The sequence below is a fragment of the Phaenicophaeus curvirostris genome, chromosome 24, assembly GCF_032191515.1.
Source record: "Phaenicophaeus curvirostris isolate KB17595 chromosome 24, BPBGC_Pcur_1.0, whole genome shotgun sequence".
In the NCBI taxonomy this organism is placed as follows: Eukaryota; Metazoa; Chordata; class Aves; order Cuculiformes; family Cuculidae; genus Phaenicophaeus; species Phaenicophaeus curvirostris.
Window position 1 is genome coordinate 1610730 of NC_091415.1, and position 19576 is coordinate 1630305.

The 19576-nt window shown below is 51.2% G+C and overlaps 1 protein-coding gene across 4 annotated transcripts in view; it reads left to right on the top strand.

Moving 5' to 3' along the window:
* PLXNA2 (plexin A2) overlaps positions 1-19576 on the top strand; it is a 241392-nt gene that overhangs the window by 147502 nt on the left and 74314 nt on the right. For all 4 annotated transcript variants that reach the window (XM_069876028.1, XM_069876027.1, XM_069876029.1 and 1 more), the window contains exon 4: positions 255-389. In XM_069876028.1, the coding sequence (XP_069732129.1) occupies positions 255-389 (135 nt within the window). The remainder of the gene's footprint in view (positions 1-254; positions 390-19576) is intronic.

Genomic DNA, 19576 nt, shown 5'->3' on the forward strand with positions numbered 1-19576 from the left:
ACCACAAAGCTTTCTCGTTGTTTCTCTTGGATTGGGGAAATCACATCAGCTTCAGTGGGGAAGGAGCCTTTGCTTTAACTCCTGTGCGTGTGTGCTGCTTGCCAGCTCTTTGCTCTGTCTCCAGGCTGAGAGCTGAGAGTTTGAATTGGATTCCTTTTCCTGCCTTGTCATCCTCCCCTCGCTCCTCACCCCCAGCGTAAAATCGGGATTTGGCTGCTATGACATCACCTGTAATCCGCTTGTGCTTCTTCCAGATCCGAGCAGATGGGCCTCCCCATGGTGGAATTCAGTATGAGATGGTGACAGTTTTCAAGGACGGGAGCCCAGTCCTTCGAGACATGGCCTTCTCCATCGATCAGAAGTATCTGTACGTCATGTCAGAGCGACAGGTAAGGCATCTGCTTCGGTACCTCTGTGGCTGTGGTTTCCTTCCATCAGGATCGTGTTGTTGGAGCACTTGGAGCTGGGGTTGTGCGCTGAGCCCCGTGGTGCTGGGATCAGTACGGGTGGATGGAGCACCAGCAGAAGCTCAGTTCTGTCTGCTCTGATCAGAGATTGTCATCAGTGCACAGGGGAGAGAGTTGTGCCTGCTCATTCTTGTCTGCAGGCGTTGGAAGCAGAACTGCTGTGCAGGAAATGTGGTTTGGGGCTCCGAACCAAGATAACGAGATCCTGAGCCACAAGCATTATGGATTCTCTCCCTGCAGCGAGGCTGGCAGGCTGTGGTTTTGCGTAGTCTGGTCTGAGCATCCTTTATGATGGCTTTATTAATTTATTTACTAGGATATTTTAAGTGGTTCTGAGGGAGTGTGTTAGCACACAGAGGAGGGACAAGGCGTGGTGCGGGTAAGAAATGTTTTGCTGTGAGGGTGGGGAGGCCCTGGCCCAGGCTGCCCAGAGCAGGGGTGGCTGCCCCATCCCTGGAGGGGTTCAAGGGCAGGTTGGATGGGGCTTGGAGGTGATAGTTTGTGTAGCTTAGAACATAAGGATGGTGTTCCCAGTGCTTTGACCAGGACAGACGGGTTGACAGACGTCAATCCTGAGCAGCCCAAGTCTACGGAGCAGTCTGGAAGTGAGAGCTTCGTCTCACTGGGCGTCCACACGCAGCATCCCGGAGGGAGAGCCTGGAACCAGGTCATTGCCTCCCAACTTGTGGCAGCAGCTCTGGCACTCCCCACTGTTTACTGTCCATGCAGCCTTTTCCCTGAGCCCATTTCTAAGCAGGACAAATCCCTGGTCTGCCAAGAGCAAACAGACTTTAGAAAGCAAGAGTGAAATGATTATGACGGGAATTTATGGCCGAGGGTCCACAGGAGTCTGTTGCTTTGGGGAGGGAGCACAATGTAAATAATGTGGGACCTTCTGTTCTCCTCCGAGGCAAGAAAACACACGAAGTCTCCACCACTAAGCCCAGCTTCTGGGTTCACTGCCTCTGTTGAGCATTTTATTGGCTATTACTCAGGACTCTGTAATTCAGATTAATAGAGCTGGTGCCTTGTGGGTGCTGGGGACGGGAGAAAGGTTGCATCTGAAGATGTCTGGATGCTATTAAATAGTTCTGTGTGGAGTTAACCCTCTGGTCACTAACAACTTTCCACATCTGCTGGTAAAGAAATACCTGTCCTCCTTCTCGCCTGCTCCAAGGGAGATGCTAGCAGGAGTGCTCAGTGTGAGGTGCTGAAAGATTAGTTAATTGAATGAATGTCTGTGGTTAAAGGTCATAGAATCATGGAATGGTCTGGGTTGGAAGGGACCTCAAAGCCCATACAATCCCACCCCCTGCCATGGGCAGGGACACCTCCCACTGGATCAGGGGCTCCAAGCCCCATCCAACCTGGCCTTGAACCCCTCCAGGGATGGGGCAGCCACCCCTGCTCTGGGCAACCTGGGCCAGGGCCTCTCCACCCTCAAGGACATTAAAGAAGACATTACATGCTTGTTGCAGGAACTCAGTCACAGAAATGGCCATGAGCAACCACAAATTCAGGGTCCCATTCCAGCCTGGGCTCACGTTAGATGTTAATAGTGAGGAACTTCAATGTCACGGTCATTTTCTCCAGGAGCCTCGTGCACCTCGTGCTCATGCCAGGGAGAAAACAATTCAATGTGTCTCTCAAACAGTTTAAGAACTGTTTTCTGTAGGAGGCAAAGCCACTGGGAATGCCTCTAACTCATCTTTTATGAGGCGAGAGCGTCTTAATATTCATCAAAGTGCTAATTTGCTTAATTGTGAAACAAAAAGATGTGAAGAGAATTAGCAAATAATAGCATATTCCTGGAACGTTAATTCCATTTCCAGCAAAGCGCTCGCCTTGGGGGAGACTCCAGGAGCTGGCCGGGGGGTGCAATTCCTCATTCCTTGCTGGACTCGCTGCAGGATTTGCCTTTTGCCCTTGCAGAGATTTGTGCCTTGGGTCCAGCAGTCCCAGCATGTTTTTCCATATGGATTTTGTCAGCTCCTGTGACCCTGCTGCCCTAAGCTTGGCAATGTGATAGCTGAGCAAAGCAGAGGGGAGAACAGATCTTTTCCTGCGTGCTTTATAGAGGGAGCTGGTGATTGGAAAGGTGTCAATTCCAGGAGAAGGAGAAAGGTCCACCAGCTTCAGGGGGCTGAGGTGGGAAACGCCTTCAGAATGTCTGAGAATATACAGGAAAAATGTCTTCTGAAGCCTTGAAATCTGGAGCAAAATGGAATTCTGCTGCAGTAAAATGACACAGAGAGCAGCTGTTCTTAACGTTGATCTGCTGTGTGTTAACATACCGGGAGAGGATTGTCCAGAGCCTGTGGGTTTAAATATCTGCTGAGAAAGAAATGGGATATGCGCCTCTGTCAAAACACATCTTTCCAAAAATGGGCTTGGTTTGTGGGATTCAGCTAAGAAACGTGGCCTCCCCAGAGCTGGGACCTGGTACTTCCCAGCAGCAGGTCTCGAGCGCCCGTGGCAGTGGTGTTAGGTACAGAGCAGCGGCGAGACGCGATGCCGTGTGTTGGACTGTGATGATGTGCAGTAAACTGAGACGGATGCTTCCCAGCAAAGAGGAGATGGAACATTTCGGTGCAAAGCCCATCTTCCTTCTGTGCTATATCAGCAGCTAGGATCAGCTTTATGCTGAAATGCCTTAGGGAAAGTAGTTGCTTCAGCCTCGAATCTGGAGTTGTGGTTGTAGGCACCGTCCTTCCCCGCCCCCTGGCTCCTGTCCCAGCCCTGTCTGTGCCGCGCTCCAATTTTTCCGCAGTCCTTTTGAGCTCTCCATGAGCCTTTCATGTTTCATTGCCAACTCCTTCCAAAGCAGAATATTTGACATTTGATTTCACTCCCACAAAGCACAGAAGCAACAGTTGCACAGCCCAGTCCGGGGGAGAGAAGGATAAAGAAACTTTGCTTCCAGCCACTTATTCCGAGTTCTTTAACCGCATGATTTAAGAGTGCTTATTAGGAGCTTTAACAGGCACTCCTCCTGCTGCACCTGGTATGAAATAGCTCTTACGGCAGAAGAGAAATGATTCTGACCCTGACTGTTTAAAGCAGAAATTCATTTCTCGGCATTGCTCTAGCGAGCAAACCCCATTCCTGCCCACAAGCTGAGCGAGCCTCGATAGCACTGGCTGCTGCGGAGACGGGGCCGTGTTGCATTAGAGGCTCTACGTGGGGTGCCAGGACAGGAATAGCAGCGGGGCTGCCAGGCATTGGCAGAGCTATAGAATCGTAGAGTCATTAAGGTTGGAAAAGATCTCTAAGATCATCCAGTCCAGCCATAAACACGACACCAACGTGTCTACAACACCATGTCCTGCAGCGCCACAGCTACGTGTTCTGAACCCCACCAGGGATGGGGACTCCACCACAGGTTCTATCAGGCAAGAAAACACAAAATATTGCAGCAGAATCAGTGTTGTTGGCTTATCAGCTGCTTTGCTGGCCTCTGCTGAGGTGTGAGGGGTGCACCCAGGGCTGGCAGCACCCAGCCACCAACCAGCCCGTGAGGGGTTAATGGCAGCACAAAGCAAACCCAGGGGTGAGTGTCCTTGGGCCACCAAGAGCCCCGCACATTAAAATCTTCCTAATTAATAGTAAGTCTGTCATGGAGCCCTTGCCAACAGCCCCTGTGTGTGCAGAAGAGCTCCTCTGACTTCTTGCTTTCAGAGGGAAAGAGAAGATTATAGGAAAAGTGCTGGTGATGTTGAGTCAAGTAGCTTCATAATTCAGTCCTGGAACATTAATTGTGTGTGTGTTGGGGAGACTGCAGGGTTTTTTTTAATGTATCAAGGCTCAGTGTATTTCAGTTCAATGAGCCCTGGGGAGGCCCTGGCCCAGGTTGCCCAGAGCAGGGGTGGCTGCCCCATCCCTGGAGGGGTTCAAGGCCAGGTTGGATGGGGCTTGGAGCCCCTGATCCAGTGGGAGGTGTCCCTGCCCATGGCAGGGGTGGGACTGGATGGGCTTTGAGGTCTCTTCCGACCCAACCCATTCCATGGTTCCACGATAAGCCCTGTAGGATGAGAGCAATGATGCCAGCCCCCTTTTTCTCCTCGCCCTGTCTGCTCTCCGTGCGAGTTCAAACTGTTGAGGCGCTGGTTTCGCCTGCAGCAGGTTTGACTCTGCTCCCTCCTACACCTCCAGCAGCCGCGAGCTAACCCTGTGAGAAATGGTGGGCACGCTTCAGCACGGAGGTTATGTAAGCGTCAGCGGAATTGGGGCCAAAGCTTTTTGCAGCTCTTGATAGAAGAACAAATTTTGTTATTTTTAATCTGGGAGTGAGTGGAGGCTCAATCAAACGCATGGCAGGCACCGGGGCACGGATTGCCAGCTCCAGGAGATTTCATCACCTAATCAAGGGCTATAAACATGAAACTTGAAAAGATGTGATCAAAATACTCTCAGGGCTTGTTGGAAGGAGTATCCCTCTGATAGGGAAGAGAAACACAGCCCAACAGGTCTCATCCCTTCCCGAAAGCAGAGCTGAAAGCTCTGACTGCAGGGCAGGAGGCAGCAATGGGCACAGGGTGCTGGTAGGTGCCGAGGAGCCAGACCCCAGAGCAGGCACTCCCCCTCCTCTCCTTGCCTCCTCTCCACACTCTACTAAGATCTATTTTTTCCCTCTTTATTTTTCCAACACTTTTTGCAGCTAATGATCTATCACTTGTTTGGACTAATCCTGTAAAGTGGTTTGATGAAACGCTGAGGTCATGCGATGCACGTCTGCTCCCTGATGGGTGAAGCAGCACCTTCCTAATGAGATACCTGGCCAGGACGTTGTGAATGCAGAATTCATCTTCCTTAAGCATCCTCCAAAATCACTGCACATTTCATTGCCTCAGAAATGCTGCTGCTCTCAGCTCATCCGTAGTTACTTTGGTGGTTAATTCTGCCACAGGGGGATGATTTCATTCTGTTTTTATATGGTACAGAGCAGAGCAGCATCCTGCTCCGTGACTGGGAATCTCTCCATTCCCGTGGTAGAAATAATAACCCATAATCACCCAGTGAAATGCAGACAACATCAATTAGCGCAGCAGAGCTCAAAGGGCCATGGACCTCTGTAGCCTGAGATGTCCTGAGGAATCCTTTACTCCTCCATGGGTACCAAATGCTGTGGGGATGATCTGCCTGCAGGTGTGATGCTGAGCTTTGTGTGATGCTGAGCTGTGTGTGATGCTGAGCTGTGTGTGATGCTGAGCTGTGTGTGATGCTGAGCCCTGCGTGGTGCTGAGCTTTGTGTGATGCTGAGCCCTGCATGATGCTGAGTCCTGCATGATGCTGAGCTGTGTGTGATGCTGAGCTTTGCGTGATGCAGAGCCATGCGTGATGCTGAGCCCCTCCTTACCCACTCCAGGGTAACCCTTGCCCTGTGCTTTTAGGGAAAGGCAAGGAGGGTTTAGAGGGCGTGGGCTGACATTTTGTTGTTTCCAAGCGAGCGCTCACTAGAGCACCTGAGCGATTTCTTGTGGCTGGTGTGACATTTTTATACCCGGTTGATGCAGTTCGGAGACCCTTACGCAGAGTGTTAGGAGAGGAGCTGCGCTCGCACTTGGTGGGAGGCAGCAAAGATTAATGCCAGCCCCTAAGGATTCCCCTCACGCCATGGTGAGAAGGGCAGAGGAGGGCAGAGCTGCTGCCTGCTGCTCTAAGCCGTGGCCTCTGGGTGCTGGGACAGGGCCAGCGCTTGCCCTCTGGGGGGCTCCTGAAGGATATTTGAATGGAAGAGGCAGAAGGAGCTGCTTTATGCGCCTGCAGCTGCTTTATCACAGCCTTGTCTCTTAACTAGTGAGGGGCAGGGTTCTAGACATCGTTACTGATGCATCAGCACTGGGGGGCATCGACCAGTGTGACCAGTATTGACCTGGCTGCGAGCATCTCGCGTGCTCCTGGCTCCTCGCTCCGTGGAGGACAGAGGGAGTCAGAGCTGATGCTTTTCAACTGAGTGATGTCCCCCGCTCCCTCTTCCATTTACATTGTTGTGGCTTTAGGTAAAGAAACTGTCTTTTCGTCTGCTGTGTGAGCTCTGATATATTTGCTTTGCAAATGCCCCCGCATCAGGAGCTGCAGATCTGCAGGAGTCACTGAGGATAATTTGTTGTGCGGCTCCCTGTCCTCTAACCCCAAGATGTTTAAGTCCTGCTTCACTTTGGACTGAACGTTCTGGTTGCTGATTGAGAGGGAGGCAGGCGGGGGCTGCCCGGATGATTTAAAAGAGGTTAGAATTAGAGTGAGGGCTGAGAAAAACAAGGAAGTCCATCAATTGTGGAGGAGCAAGGCTGTAAATACTGATGGTGTCCTGAAAAGAACTGCGAAAACACGATGAAAAATGCAAGAGATGTGGATAAAAGGGTCTGGAGTCATCAAGAGGGAAAAAATGAACTGATTAATTTTTTAACTACATTATCTGCTAGTTGAACAGCCAGTTAGCTGGACATAATCTCAGCAAAGTTTGAACCACTGGGACAGGAAAAATGGCTCAGCTCGGTCCCATGGGAGTTGTCCAAACTCCTGCCTCCCATGAGATACACCACATGGTCACCTTGCACCAGTGTCGTGCAGATAATTGTGGGTGCAGCGGGACTCTTTGGCTCTGTGCTGTCTTCTTCCCTGGCCACCACATCACGCTCCACTATCCTGAAATCCGTGAGCTGACGCACCGTTTTTCCACATTCTTTGCTGTCATCAGTGAAGAATGATTAAGAAATTCAGCTAAAAACTTGTCTGAGATCATTAACAATACCTACCTGGCAAGAAGGATGTGTTAATTAACATCAATTGACAAAAAAATCACAGGCTGGCCAGGTGGGACAGCGTGTTCTCTCATTTCCCTGCCCGTCCTGCAGCCCGTTTGTCATGGTTCCAGTACATTCCTACAACTCTGCTGGGATCCATGGACGTGCTGAGGATTGGGGTTGGGCAGTCTAGAAAAGAGAAGGCTCTGAGGACACCTTGGAGCAGCTTCCAGGACTGAAAGGGGCCCCAGGAAAGCTGGGGAGGGACTCTTGATCAGGGAGGGCAGGGAGAGGACAAGGGGAAATGGTTTTCAGCTGGAAGAGGGGAGATTGAGATGAGATCTTAGGGAGAAATGTTTTCCTGGAGGGTGGGGAGGCCCTGGCCCAGGTTGCCCAGAGCAGTGGTGGCTGCCCCATCCCAAACGCAGGGTTTGATGGGGCTTTGATCACCCTGATCCAGCCTGCCCATGGGATGGATGGATGGATGGATGGATGGATGGATGGATGGATGGATGGATGGATGGATGGATGGATGGATGTCCCTGCCTGACTGGATGGGCTTTGAGGTCCCTTCTGACCCAAACCCTTCCATGATTCTGTGACAGACACTAAACATTTGAGGGTGTGGAGTTAAGTGCAGAGTCTTTGAGGGGTACGAATGCTTCTCCTGGGAGGAGTGGTAAAACACGCCCCAATGTAGAATTTCAACACTGGGGTCAGCGGGTTTGTTTTTCCTCCATGAGTTATATTTTAGGCATCGCTCATGCGGTTGGTGGTTTCAAGTGCTTGCTAGGTTTCCTTTCAGGGTTTGTTTGTTTTGCTTTGTTTTTTCTTTGTATTAGTCTATTTTCCCCCTGCCAGTCACAGCCACAGGGTTCCCACGTGTTTGCTTCCCTTTCCAATTCCTCCTTTTCCACAGACCTATTGTTTAATTTTCAGACAAGCAACCACAGTCCTGAAATATGTCCAGAATTTCCCTTACGTGCACGTACACACACTGACACCTCCTCCTTCCCCGCACACCGGTGCAGTGGGCTGTTGGAATCATAGAATCATAGAATAACCAGGTTGGAAGAGACCCACCGGATCATCGAGTCCAACCATTCCCATCAATCACTAACCCATGTCCCTCAGCACCTCGTCCACCCGTCCCTTAAACCCCTCCAGGGAAGGTGACTCAACCCCCTGCGGCATTGGTAAGTTTAGACAGACAGACAGACAGACAGAGGTCTCGTGTCCTAAAGAGCAGCAATGAGAGAGTGTTCTCCTGTGTTCCCAGGAGAGAAAATTCCTCTTTCTCTCTACCTGAGCTTTTTAAACTTCTTTCTTCTCTTCTTCCTGCACTGCTGCAACCGTTTTTCTTCCCAGCAAATGAGTTCGGCGGCTATTGAGCCGGTGAGGAGGGGAATTGTTCATGCCGGGCGCTAACAAAAAAGAAACATAACTCACAATATGGCAAGGGGAGCTCTGAAATTGCACAAATTATTCCATTTTATACTTTAATTAGTTTGAATTAGCAACGGGAATAGATGCATAAAATGATCCAGTGAAGGGTGAAATGGAAAAGGGGATACGGTGTAGAATATCGCTTTATTATTATGAAGTTTGCAGGAAGAGGGCTCAGATGATGTGCAGGCACTTGCCCGGCTGGATCTTTCTCAGCCCTGAGGACTCTGCAAGGAAGGGCAGCAAGTTGTCTCATGCAGCGCTCGCTGCGCTTGGACCCAGGATCTTCACGTGCAGCCTGGAGCCTGGAAGGCTTGGGACGGCTTGGCACCTTCTCTGGTGGCCGTGTTGGGGATAGGGAGCAGGAGAGCCCCCTCCAGAGCCATCTCTCCATGCTTGCTTGGCTCCTGGCTCTTCTTGTGCCTCAGTGTCCACATCAGACTGGATTCTATGGCTCAAAGGTGCAGAAAAGAAAGGTCCCTCCAGCCCCAAGGATCCCTCCAGCCCCGAGGGTTCCTCCAGCCCCATCCCTGTGCCGTCCTCAGCAGCCACTTGAGAACTCTGGCATTTCTGGCCGACGTTAGTGATGAAAAGGAGCTCCATTAATAATCTTCTATTTATTTTAGCAGCGCACAGGAATGTGCCCGGCAGACTAAACACTGTGGCCTCCCCTCCGCGGGGCTGGGGGCTGCGTGCCAGCCCGGCCGTGCCCAGGGCTCTGCTCAGTTGCCAAGTTTGCTGGGGGCCAGACCGAGAGAACAGGGCTCATCAGAGCTGGAGGGGGCTGCATAGGGGGAAATAACAGTGTAGTTTTCTCTGTAGGTGTAAAAGAATGCACCTCTCTCCAGGCTGAGAGAGTTGGGGTTGTTCAGCCTGGAGGAGAGAAGGCTCTGGGGAGACCTTAGAGCAGCTTCCAGTAATTGAAAGGGCTACAAGAAAGCTGGGGAGGGACTTTTCACAGGGGCTTGTAGTGGGTAGGACAAGGGGCAGTGGGTATAAATGAGAGGGGGGCAGATTTAATCTAGGCATAAGGAGGAATTTCTTCACAATGAGAATGGGGAGGCCCTGGAACAGGTTGCCCAGGGAAGTTGTGGCTGCCCCGTCCCTGGAGGGGTTCAAGGCCGGGTTGGATGGGACTTGGAGCCCCTGATCCAGTGGGAGGTGTCCCTGCCCATGGCAGGGAACTGGACTTTAAGATCCCTTCCAACCCAAACTATTCTATAATTTATCATAATCAAGCTCTGAAAGTTCTCCTTGCACAGGAGGTTGTTGGTTTCCCTCTTTATTTTCCCTCCGCACTGTTCGGTGGTCACAGATGCCTAATTTTCACTGGCTTCTTTCAGCAAACACCACCAGCTGGTGAACTTTTTGCTATCCACTCGCAGGTTTATCCTCCCCAAAGCCCAAGGAGATGGAGCAGCAATATCACTTTTTCAGTGAGGAATTGAAGCATAGAGATGCTGCGTGACCTGCCCTAAGTCACACAGGAAATCCGTAGCGGAGGAAGCAATTGAACTGAAACCTCCCAAATCCTTAGTCCTGCAGCAAAGGGCCATTCTTCATTCCATCACTGTTCAGTTTGGTGTTTCATAGTCACAGTCAGGTGAATATAGGAAGAGAAGGCGCTGGTCATGGTTTACAGAGTCTTCATCCCTGTGAGCATCATATGGACTCGTAGAAATGTACCTTTAAAAGAAACAGATCTTCATAAACAGGTGATTTTAGTGCATGAACTCACTTTGGAAGTGTTTAACTTTCATCAGTAAATCCCCAAGTGCCTGTCAGGAAGGGGGATGCTCCTTGAAGGTGATGCTGCAGTGGTACCGCACAGCTGGCCAGGAGTTTGGGTAACATGTTCCCACCCCGGGAAAGCAGCTGGACGTGGCTGTAGCCGGCGGCGTGTTTCCAGGCTTGACTGAGCAAGAGGCTGATCTGTCGTGGCAGCCCTCGAGTTTCAAATGAGATTTTGTGTGCATCGCTGCTGCCAAGCTACACCTGTGAATATTAATAGATTCTGGGTTTTTCTTCTTCCCAGAGCAGGAACTTTTTTCTCCAGTCCTCCTTGGACTCTGGCAGGGCCAAACTGCTGGTTCTCATAGAATCAAAAAATTCAAATAGAATTATAGAATGGGTTGGCTTGGAAGGGACCTTAAACCAAAAATTCCTTTGATAGGAATGGTTGGACTCGATGATCCGGTGGGTCTCTTCCAACCTGGTTATTCTATGATTCTATGATTCTATGATAAAGCTCATCCATGCTGGGTTCCCATAGAATCAAAGAATCATCATCATTGAGGTTGGAAAAGATCTCTAAGATCATCTAGTCTGACCATTATTTAATGGTAAAGTCAAAGCTCAAGTGGGATTTTTCTGTTTCTGTCTCTATGCACCTATGTTACATAGAACATCTCCATAGCTACATCCTTCTCAAGTACGTACAGAACAGCGTCACCAATTTTGGCTACACAGGCAAAGCAGGGTAGATTATTTTGTGCTTAAAACTAATCTGAGTAGAGGCTCAACCAGTAGGTTTCTACTGGTTTTGCAAAAGGTTGTACACAGAGGCGGGGCCACTCTAATCTGGTCCTCCTACCGTGACTGCCCACCTTTCTTTGTTAAACCAAACACCTCCAATTTTGGGGTTTTTTAATCGAAGATGTGGCAGGAAAAGGTGATGCTTCAGATGATTGTTCCCCTTCCAGCCTGCCGACTGCAGCCCAGAGGGCTGCTCAGTTGCGGAGGAGTTGGCACGGGTGTTTCGGAGCGTGCTGGAAGCTGGCATGTGAATCCTGCTTTCCTCAGCCTTCAGATGGAGGAAAACACTTTCAAACATGAATTACTGAAGTCAGGGCGGCTGCAGATTTCGCAATAGAGGAGGGGGAGGATTTTAAGGCACTAGAGGAAGTCCAGCTTGCTGGTGTAACACCAGGCTCGGTTGGTTATAGGAGTATTTTAAGTGGTGAGCGCTATTCTGAAGTTGTGCCACCACAAACAATGACACATTGCCTCCTCCCCTCCCTGGCTCCACTTCAGAGCGTGTCTCTCCAGTTTCTCTTGCAACACATATTTATCTGCTCTGTGCCCTTATGGCTGTTTAATTAGTATTCATGTTTCCTTTCAAACAGAAATTGAGTTGAGTGCTCAGAGAGCTGGAGCGACACATGGCGTCACGTGGGTGGGATGATGCTGGCTGCTCTCCTGCACGCGGTATTGAGAGACTTGGAGGAGACCGAATTAGGTTGTCAAGACACCAGAGGTGCTTTCAAATAGTTGAATTGAGACCCATTTGGAAACCCAACCAGCAGTAGAGACGCAAGATTTGAGTAGTATGGGGACTAGCGAGGAAACGCATGCTCTGAGGGTCTCTGAGCAGCTGAGATGGATGCAAGCATTGGTTTGCTCTGTGCTGCCTCACCCTGTGTTCATGATGGACCCAGAAGACTGTTGGAGGCAGGGACGTGCCCTTTTCTCTGTTAGTGACATATTTAATGATCCTAGTCAGTGCTTTGGACTCCTGAGCACCACCGTGATAGGTATCAAAACCAAAATCATAGAATCATAGAAAGATTTGGGTCAGAAGGGACCTTCTAGATCATCCAGTGGCCAAATTAAACTGACATTTAAGGTAGGATTTGGTAAAGCCTCTCTGCCTGCCCACCTGCAGGCTCCTCTTGTGTGATGGAGTCAACCCTTGGTAGACCCAGCTGTGGTGGACATGAGCTGCACACATGAGCATCTCCCATCTAATCTGCCGTAACAAGGATGATATTGAGCGCTGCGTTTCATGAATAATATTTCCATTGTCTCCTTAGAAGCTGCAGTTGTTGCGGGCTTTTCCCCATCCCTTTAAGATGTGACTCACAGGCAGGCAACTGTGGGTGCCTTGGGTGCTATTAATATCCCCGTAAGAATACCACGATAAGTATTTGGGGAGGAATCAGAAGGGAGGCTGGGTGATAAAAAATGCCTCCTCCTCCTCGTGTAGCTGGGCCTTTGCGTGAGCGAGCCGACAGACCTGCTCACAAAACGAGTTTACTTAAAACCCTCCATCAAAAAGGAGCTGACCGCCCTAGAATAGCAGGGTTGGGGAAACTGTGCCAGAAACAGCATTCCTGAGCTGTGCAGAGTGCAGACTCCAGTTGTTAGTCAAAGGCAGGCTGGATTTTTCCATTTTAGGTCTTTGCTTGCAATGTGCGTGGCCATACCAGTGGGCTGAGAGGCAGCTCATCCCCCAACATCTCATCCAAGCGGGATGCTGGAGGAGCCTGTGGAAGAAGCATCCCAGTAAGGCAGCAGCGTGGTGTCAGGGGTGTCTGAGTTTAAGCTTGGACTGTGCGTTTGCTGCAGCAGAGGATGCGCCATGCCAGAAAACCTGCATCCCCTGATGGACCACGGTCCATCCCTGAAGAACCATGATCCATCAAAGAGCATAAGGGAGTGGTCAGCTTGGGGCTCTCCGTGTCCTTATGGGGGTGTGATGGGGCTCAGGAACACAATTCCACCTGCCAGCACCCCACATGCAGAGAGTGACCCCTGAAATGGCTTTAAATTGGAAGGGGAAAATTTAGATTAAACGCTAGGAGGAAATTCATCACAACTAGGGTGGGGAGGCCCTGCCCCAGTTTGCCTGGAGCAGTGGTGGCTGCCCCATCCCTGGAGGTGTCCAAGGTCAGGTTGGATGGGGCTTGGAGTCCCTGTCCATGGTATGGAGTGGGACTGGACGGGCTTTGAGATCCATTCCAACCCAAACCATTCCAGGATTCCATGCAATAGCCCCCTGGTTCCCTTCTGTGGTGTCTGCAGGGGTAGGGGATGGGCTCCTGGCTGGTGGAAGGAGAGGTGAGAATGTCAGTTAGATCCCAGGTGGCAATTTCCTATCCTTTCCTAATGGACTGAATGTGGTCCCCATAACTATAAATTTTCCTGGCTTGGGTCAGTGGAAATTGGAGGCTTAATGCTATAGAAGGGCAGGTTTTTATCTTATTTCTGTGCTCTGTGTAATCACACCGATGGCAGCGGTGTAACAGTCGTGAATTATGGGTGACCAGGGAGAAAGAAGGCATCTCCTTAGCTCCCTGTTGTTATTGTCTCTGGGTGGAGAGCAAAATGTGTAGTCTCCAGGCTAGATTGTGTAAATCTCGTTAGAAAGCCATTCCCAGCTAATGAAACCCTGGGAGAGAGGGATTTGGCTTCCCAGCCTTCAGCCTTAGAGCAGAGGCTGGAATAAATCCATCTTGGGTTGTGTGTCGGCTGTTCTCCCCTCTCCCCCATTGCGAGTGTGTATTTATTGGTGGAGTCGAGACATCACCCGCGTCGCTTGAGCTCAGCCGCCGGTCAGCGATTTGTTGCCTCTGCACCTGAATGGTTCCAAGCGACAATTATCTTCTCTTAGAAAGGAAAACAAAATGAAAACTAGCGTGCAAAGAAATCTCACCTGACCCTCCATTCTTCTAAGGAAACGGTGATCGGACATGGAAATAACTCTGCCTCCCCCACCGTGAGCCCGCGCTGCAGCTCGCCTGGCAGTGTGGATTAATTCAAGGGGCCGGAGCCGTTAAGGAAAGCTGTTGAAACGAAGTATCTGAGATAAATGCGTCTCATCTTTCCCTGTTTGTGTAGGCTGAGAATGTGCCTGCCAGAGCCGTAGATCCCACTCGGGGTCGTGTTTGTTTGGCTGCGACTTTGTTGCTCTAAGCATGGGTTTACCAGCTCCTACTGTGTGAAATACGATTGTCTTTGTCCTCTTTGGCTTGATGGCCATTATGTTGTTTGCTGAAGTTCTGAGCGCATCTGCTGTATTATTGGTCTTTACTATGAGGGTGCTGGAGCTCCAAACAGGCTGCTAGTGGGGATGTGGAGTCGTCTTCTCCAGAGACACCCAAACCCCTGTGCAGCCAGCTGTGACCGTGCTTCAGCAGTGGAGCTGGAGCTCCAGAGGTCCCTTCCCACCCCCAGCATCGTGAGATTGTGCACTCCGCAGCCCGTCCTTGTAACGTGCCTTCTCTTCCCATTGCAGCATCTCGCTGCAGACTCTGAAGCAGGAACTTTGCTGCTCTGCCCTCTGCTTTTTCTTGTTTCATCTATTTTTATTCACCAACCTTGCCTAATGCAGACAGACACAGGGGAGCTTTTTTCCCCTTCATGTCTAACCGGTCTAGTCCTCGTTCAGGGTTTGCTGTACGTCCTCCAAGTGTCTGTCAGCTCTTGCTGCTGTGAGCCAAGCTCTGGCCAAGCCTGCAGGGCTGGGGGACGGTGCCCAGCGACGGGGACAACCCTGCCCAGGCCACGGCACCTCGGGCATGCGGGCAGCACAAAAGGAGCTGCCAAGGGGCTGCCAGACGAGTTGGTGGAGCATTGCAGGTCACTGGTGTTTGGTAAATGTGGGCTTGCTTTAATGAAATGATCTTTTTGTGGCTGCCCCATCCCTGGAGGTGTTTCAAGGCCAAGTTGGATGGGGCTTGGAGCCCCTGATCCAGTGGGAGGTGGACTTTGACGTCCCTTCCAACCCAAACCGTTCTATGAAAGCAACCTGGGAAATTTGCTTGTGGAATAGAAAATGCTGGTGATGCAAAATCAGCTGCTGTGGAAGTGGGGAAGCATGTAGCCCTCAGTGGAGACAATGCAACAGTTGAGATGAAAATCCAACAGTGCAGAAGCACCCAGACCCTTCTGGGACAGCGTGAGCTGCTGGAAATATTTGCATTGCTTTGCATTCACTTTATCTCCTGCCTGTCCCAATGAATAGAAGAGATCCTATGCATATAACGATGTCTCTGAAGGTTTGAATACTTGTTTTTTTTCCTTCTCTAACTAATCTTTTTTAATGCTTTATAGCCTCATGTTCTGTAATTGAATGCATTTTATTTAGAAAATAACATTTAGTGCCACTTTGGATTTCCAATTATTCTTCAATCGGACTTTGAGGGCCTGATGTCTGTGTCGTTTTGATATGCACAAAAGATGGCAACATCAGAGCAGCCAACGGCAAATTATTTCCACTGCTGAAAACCAGGCTTGGGAGTAAAATATGCAGGGCCAAATTCCATCTCAGCATAAATCCATTGAAATGAATTAAAGTGTTACACCAGCAGCACGTTTGTCCCATGGCTTCCAAGGAAGAAATTAGAGCAAGTAGAGCTGTCAGGGAAAGCCACCGTGGATGTCTCCGTGCTGCAGTGACTCGTGTGAGCAGCTCTGGGGTTTCACATGAAACGTCTGGAGTTGGTTTGTGCTGCAGCAGTGACAGCGTCTCACCTCTTCAGCTCCCCGAGCGAGTCTCTCCCACGCGGTTTTTGGGCATCAAAAGCTGCCAGAGCTGGGAAGGATGCGAAGCTGGTTGCTGGCTGTGATCGCTGGAGGTGCCTCCTCCCTGCTGGGTGACAGGGCTCAGTCGGAGCACCCTGGGGACACGCAGAGTGTTCGTAGGCACAAAAATAGGGGTAGGAAGTGCCAGCCTGTCTCTATCCCGTGTCAGCAGGTTTCCCCAACAACCCAAGGGAAGAATCAGAGAATCATAGAATAACCAGGTTAGAAGAGACCCATCGGATCATTGAGTCCAACCATTCCCATCAATCACTAAACCGTGTCCCTCAGCACCTCGTCCACCGGTCCCTTAAACCCCTCCAGGGAAGGGGACTCAACCCCCTCCCTGGGCAGCCTCTGCCAGGGACCAATGACCCTTTCTGTGAAAATTTTTTTCCTAATGTTCAGCCTGAACCTCCCCTGGTGGAGCTTGAGGCCGTTCCCTCTTGTCCCTCTTGAAGGGGAGAGACCCAGTGACAGTGGAGAAGCCAACAAAGAATGGAAGATGCGGCGATGCTGCCTGTATCTGCCTGTTAGTGTTTGCGATGGACTTCAAGGTCCTTGGCGACACCCTCTGTTCCAGTAGGAAAAGATGAGTGCTCTACCCCAGTAAAAGGGTTAGAATTTGCTTGTAACTTGTGGTAAAAGCAGAAGCTGCCTGCTTCCACCTCATGGGTGTCCTTCATACTCAGCGAGGACACAGCCGTTTGATCTGGGTCTTGGAGAGCTTTAGCGTTAGTGCTGGCCTGGGATGAAACAGCTCGTTAATGGCTCTGTGTGTGTGTATGTGTTTTGAGAGAGGATCTCTATGGGACATTCCTGTTTGTCTAAAATTGCTCTTCCAGTCTAAACTATTACTTGAGGGCTCCTCTCTGGCCTTGAGAAGGCAAGTCGGGTGCCTTATCGTGGTGCGAGGCTCCCAAGGTTACCAGCAATGGAACGTGGGCAGGGGCAGCCCCAGCTGGTGCTTTCTCTGTGCGTCCCTACAGGACAAGTAAAATGCCTTGTCAATTGAGCTAATCCACGTGTGTTGTCTTGGGGCTTCAGTGCAAACAGTGTCTTAAACTCCAGCCCACCCTGGTCCTGTGATGGTCTGGGAGGGGGGTGTGCAGGTACCTGCTGTGCTGGCGCGTGCCTGGGGGGAGCAAACATGATGCCTAATGCATGGAGCGAGCAAACTGCACATTTTGACAGCTCTCTTGTTTTCTTCCATCTTGACGTGGCCCCTGAAGCTTTGCCGTGTTGTCCCCTGAGATGGTCTTTTCGGTAATTACCTCCCTCTCTGCCGAGCCTGCCTGCGATAACGGGGCCGCTGCCACAACTGCCATGGGGCAGTGGTTTTCTTCTTTAGAGGAAAGGGCTTAAAGCTCATTCTCTTTCAGAATTAGAGAGTTTGGGATATGCTTAGGAGGGTTCATTTCTCACCCTGGTGGTCAGGTTCCTAAATTATATTTTTGACAGCCGTATGTAATGATATACAAATGGGAAAGTGATGGAGTAGCAGAAAATTGACTGGCAAGGGCAGCGTAATGTAGTTAGAGAGCAATACTTGCTAAAAAGCCACGGGGACTAAGGCAACGCTCCTGGAGAAAACAAGCAGTAGGACCACGTTCAGGCTGTAAAAACAGTAATGATATGATTCTATAACCTTTAAAGCTACTCAGGGCATTCAGATGCTTTGGATTTTCAAGGCTTTAGAAAATTACACAAACCGCTCATGCCTGTGGTTTTCCTCCCATGTTTCTGCAGTATTTAAACAATGCGAAGAACCCTGAGATAGTTCACAACACGGAGAATCGAGGGTTGCTGGTGCGTCTGTGTTGCAGCGTGCAGCAGAGCTTCGTGGGTGGAGAAGAGCCAAGCAGAGTCTGGGGTGGATCCACCCTGAGACAGCCCCAAAGCTCTCCATCCCCTCGGAAAGGCGACGTCCCATGGGATGCGGGCATCCAAGGGATGAGCCCTGCAGCCCTCTGGGCCAGCTCCCACTCGCCCAGCCAGGGCTGGGTGGTCTCTCCTGAGAAAGCGGGTGTTGGAGGGGCTGGAGGGGCTGGGAGCCTTCGTTTTCTGCTCAGCCCGTTGTCGCGGCAAAGCCGCGTTGAATAATAATGTCAGTCACACACGAGGTGCGGGGCAGAGCCGAGGTTGGGCTATTTAACCGATGCTCGCGTGTGCCAAGAAAACAAACAGAAAGGGCCAGTCAAAGCTTTTCAGTGTCATTGACACCCTCGGACGTGCCAGAGCCGGGAACAAAGGCGGCATTGTGGCCGAGCACAGCCTGCGAGTCTGTTCGGAGCGGGCAGATGCGGGCTTGCCCACCCTGCTGTGCCGCGGCCAGTTGGCCACGTGGGATCCTTTTCAAGGTGGGTGGTGAGACGCGTCCTCCCGGGCAGCCCTGGGCTTTCTCCTGAGCAAGGAGGGTAAACAAAATGCGGCCTCCCCATCCCCGTGCGTGCCAGGGGTGGCGAGTGGCCAGCGCTCGAGGGGGATGCTGCGTGGCACAGGGAGCTCCAGCTCTGCCTCCGCATCGGTTAGGAGAGGGGTGGCATCAGGACACGGGCCCCGACATGGGGCGCCCCAAGGATTTTGGGGCATGTTGTTGCAGAACTTGTCTGCGTGCACCTAGAAAGTGCCGGTCAGAGACTTTCAGAGCAGGTTCTGGATGAAGAGCAGCCGCCCTTGTGCTGTGCCCCATCACACGCTAGTCCCTCATCTATAAACCGAGGATAACGTTTCATCTGCTCCTGGGAGCAGCTGTGCTCTGTTATTTCGTGTGTACACGTGTTGCCCATTCCAGCAGAGCTACAGCTTCTCTTAAAGCTCCTGGGCACGCCAGAAACGCTGGGAACGCGCTGCCCTTCGAGGGCACCGGGTGCTGGTGACCGTCAGGTGCAGCCTCAGCTCCCGGTGGCGTTATCCGAGTCGCTCCATCGCGGTACGTGCGGCAAGGGAACAAGGCAAGGGTTAAACACGGGGCCCCACTGGTGAGAGGGAAATAACCAGCGTGGCAAGGGAGCGAGAAGGAGCCGTGGGGTCCCTCGCTGTGCAGCGAGCGCTGGGCTCCAGCTGCCTCCCATGCACATGCTGCTCATTTTTCATACTGAACACAGCTGCCGCCAGCATCTCTTCCCTACCCCTGTTCCTGCCAGTTTTATGAGGAAAGAATAAAGAGGGGAAACAGATAACTGCAGAGGTTCATTTGCCAATTGTCAGGCTGCCGGTGGATCAGAAATAGAGTCATCGCTCTGCTTCCTCCGCCGTGCCGGGGCTGCGCAGGCATCTTTTCATTAGCAGCATTATTTATTTATGCCCCCACCCCAAGCTGCCTTTTTTTATTTTTTTGGAAGAAGGGACCTGCTAACGCTCCTGTTTTTTTCCAGGGAGGCTTTGGCCTTGATTCGTTCACTCTGTGTGCAGGTGGGATGGGAGAAGCTGCCGTTCCTGGAGGCCTCAGCCCATACGCAGGGGTGAAGCCCTTGCCTTTGCCACCAGGCTGGGATCGATCGGTGATGGGGTCTGGCTGACACTGCTGGCTGCCCTTCTTTCTTTAAACTGGCAATTAGAAGCTTTCAGAGAGAGGGAAGAGAGGTCACGCATGGAGTGGGCCTATTAACCCTGTCC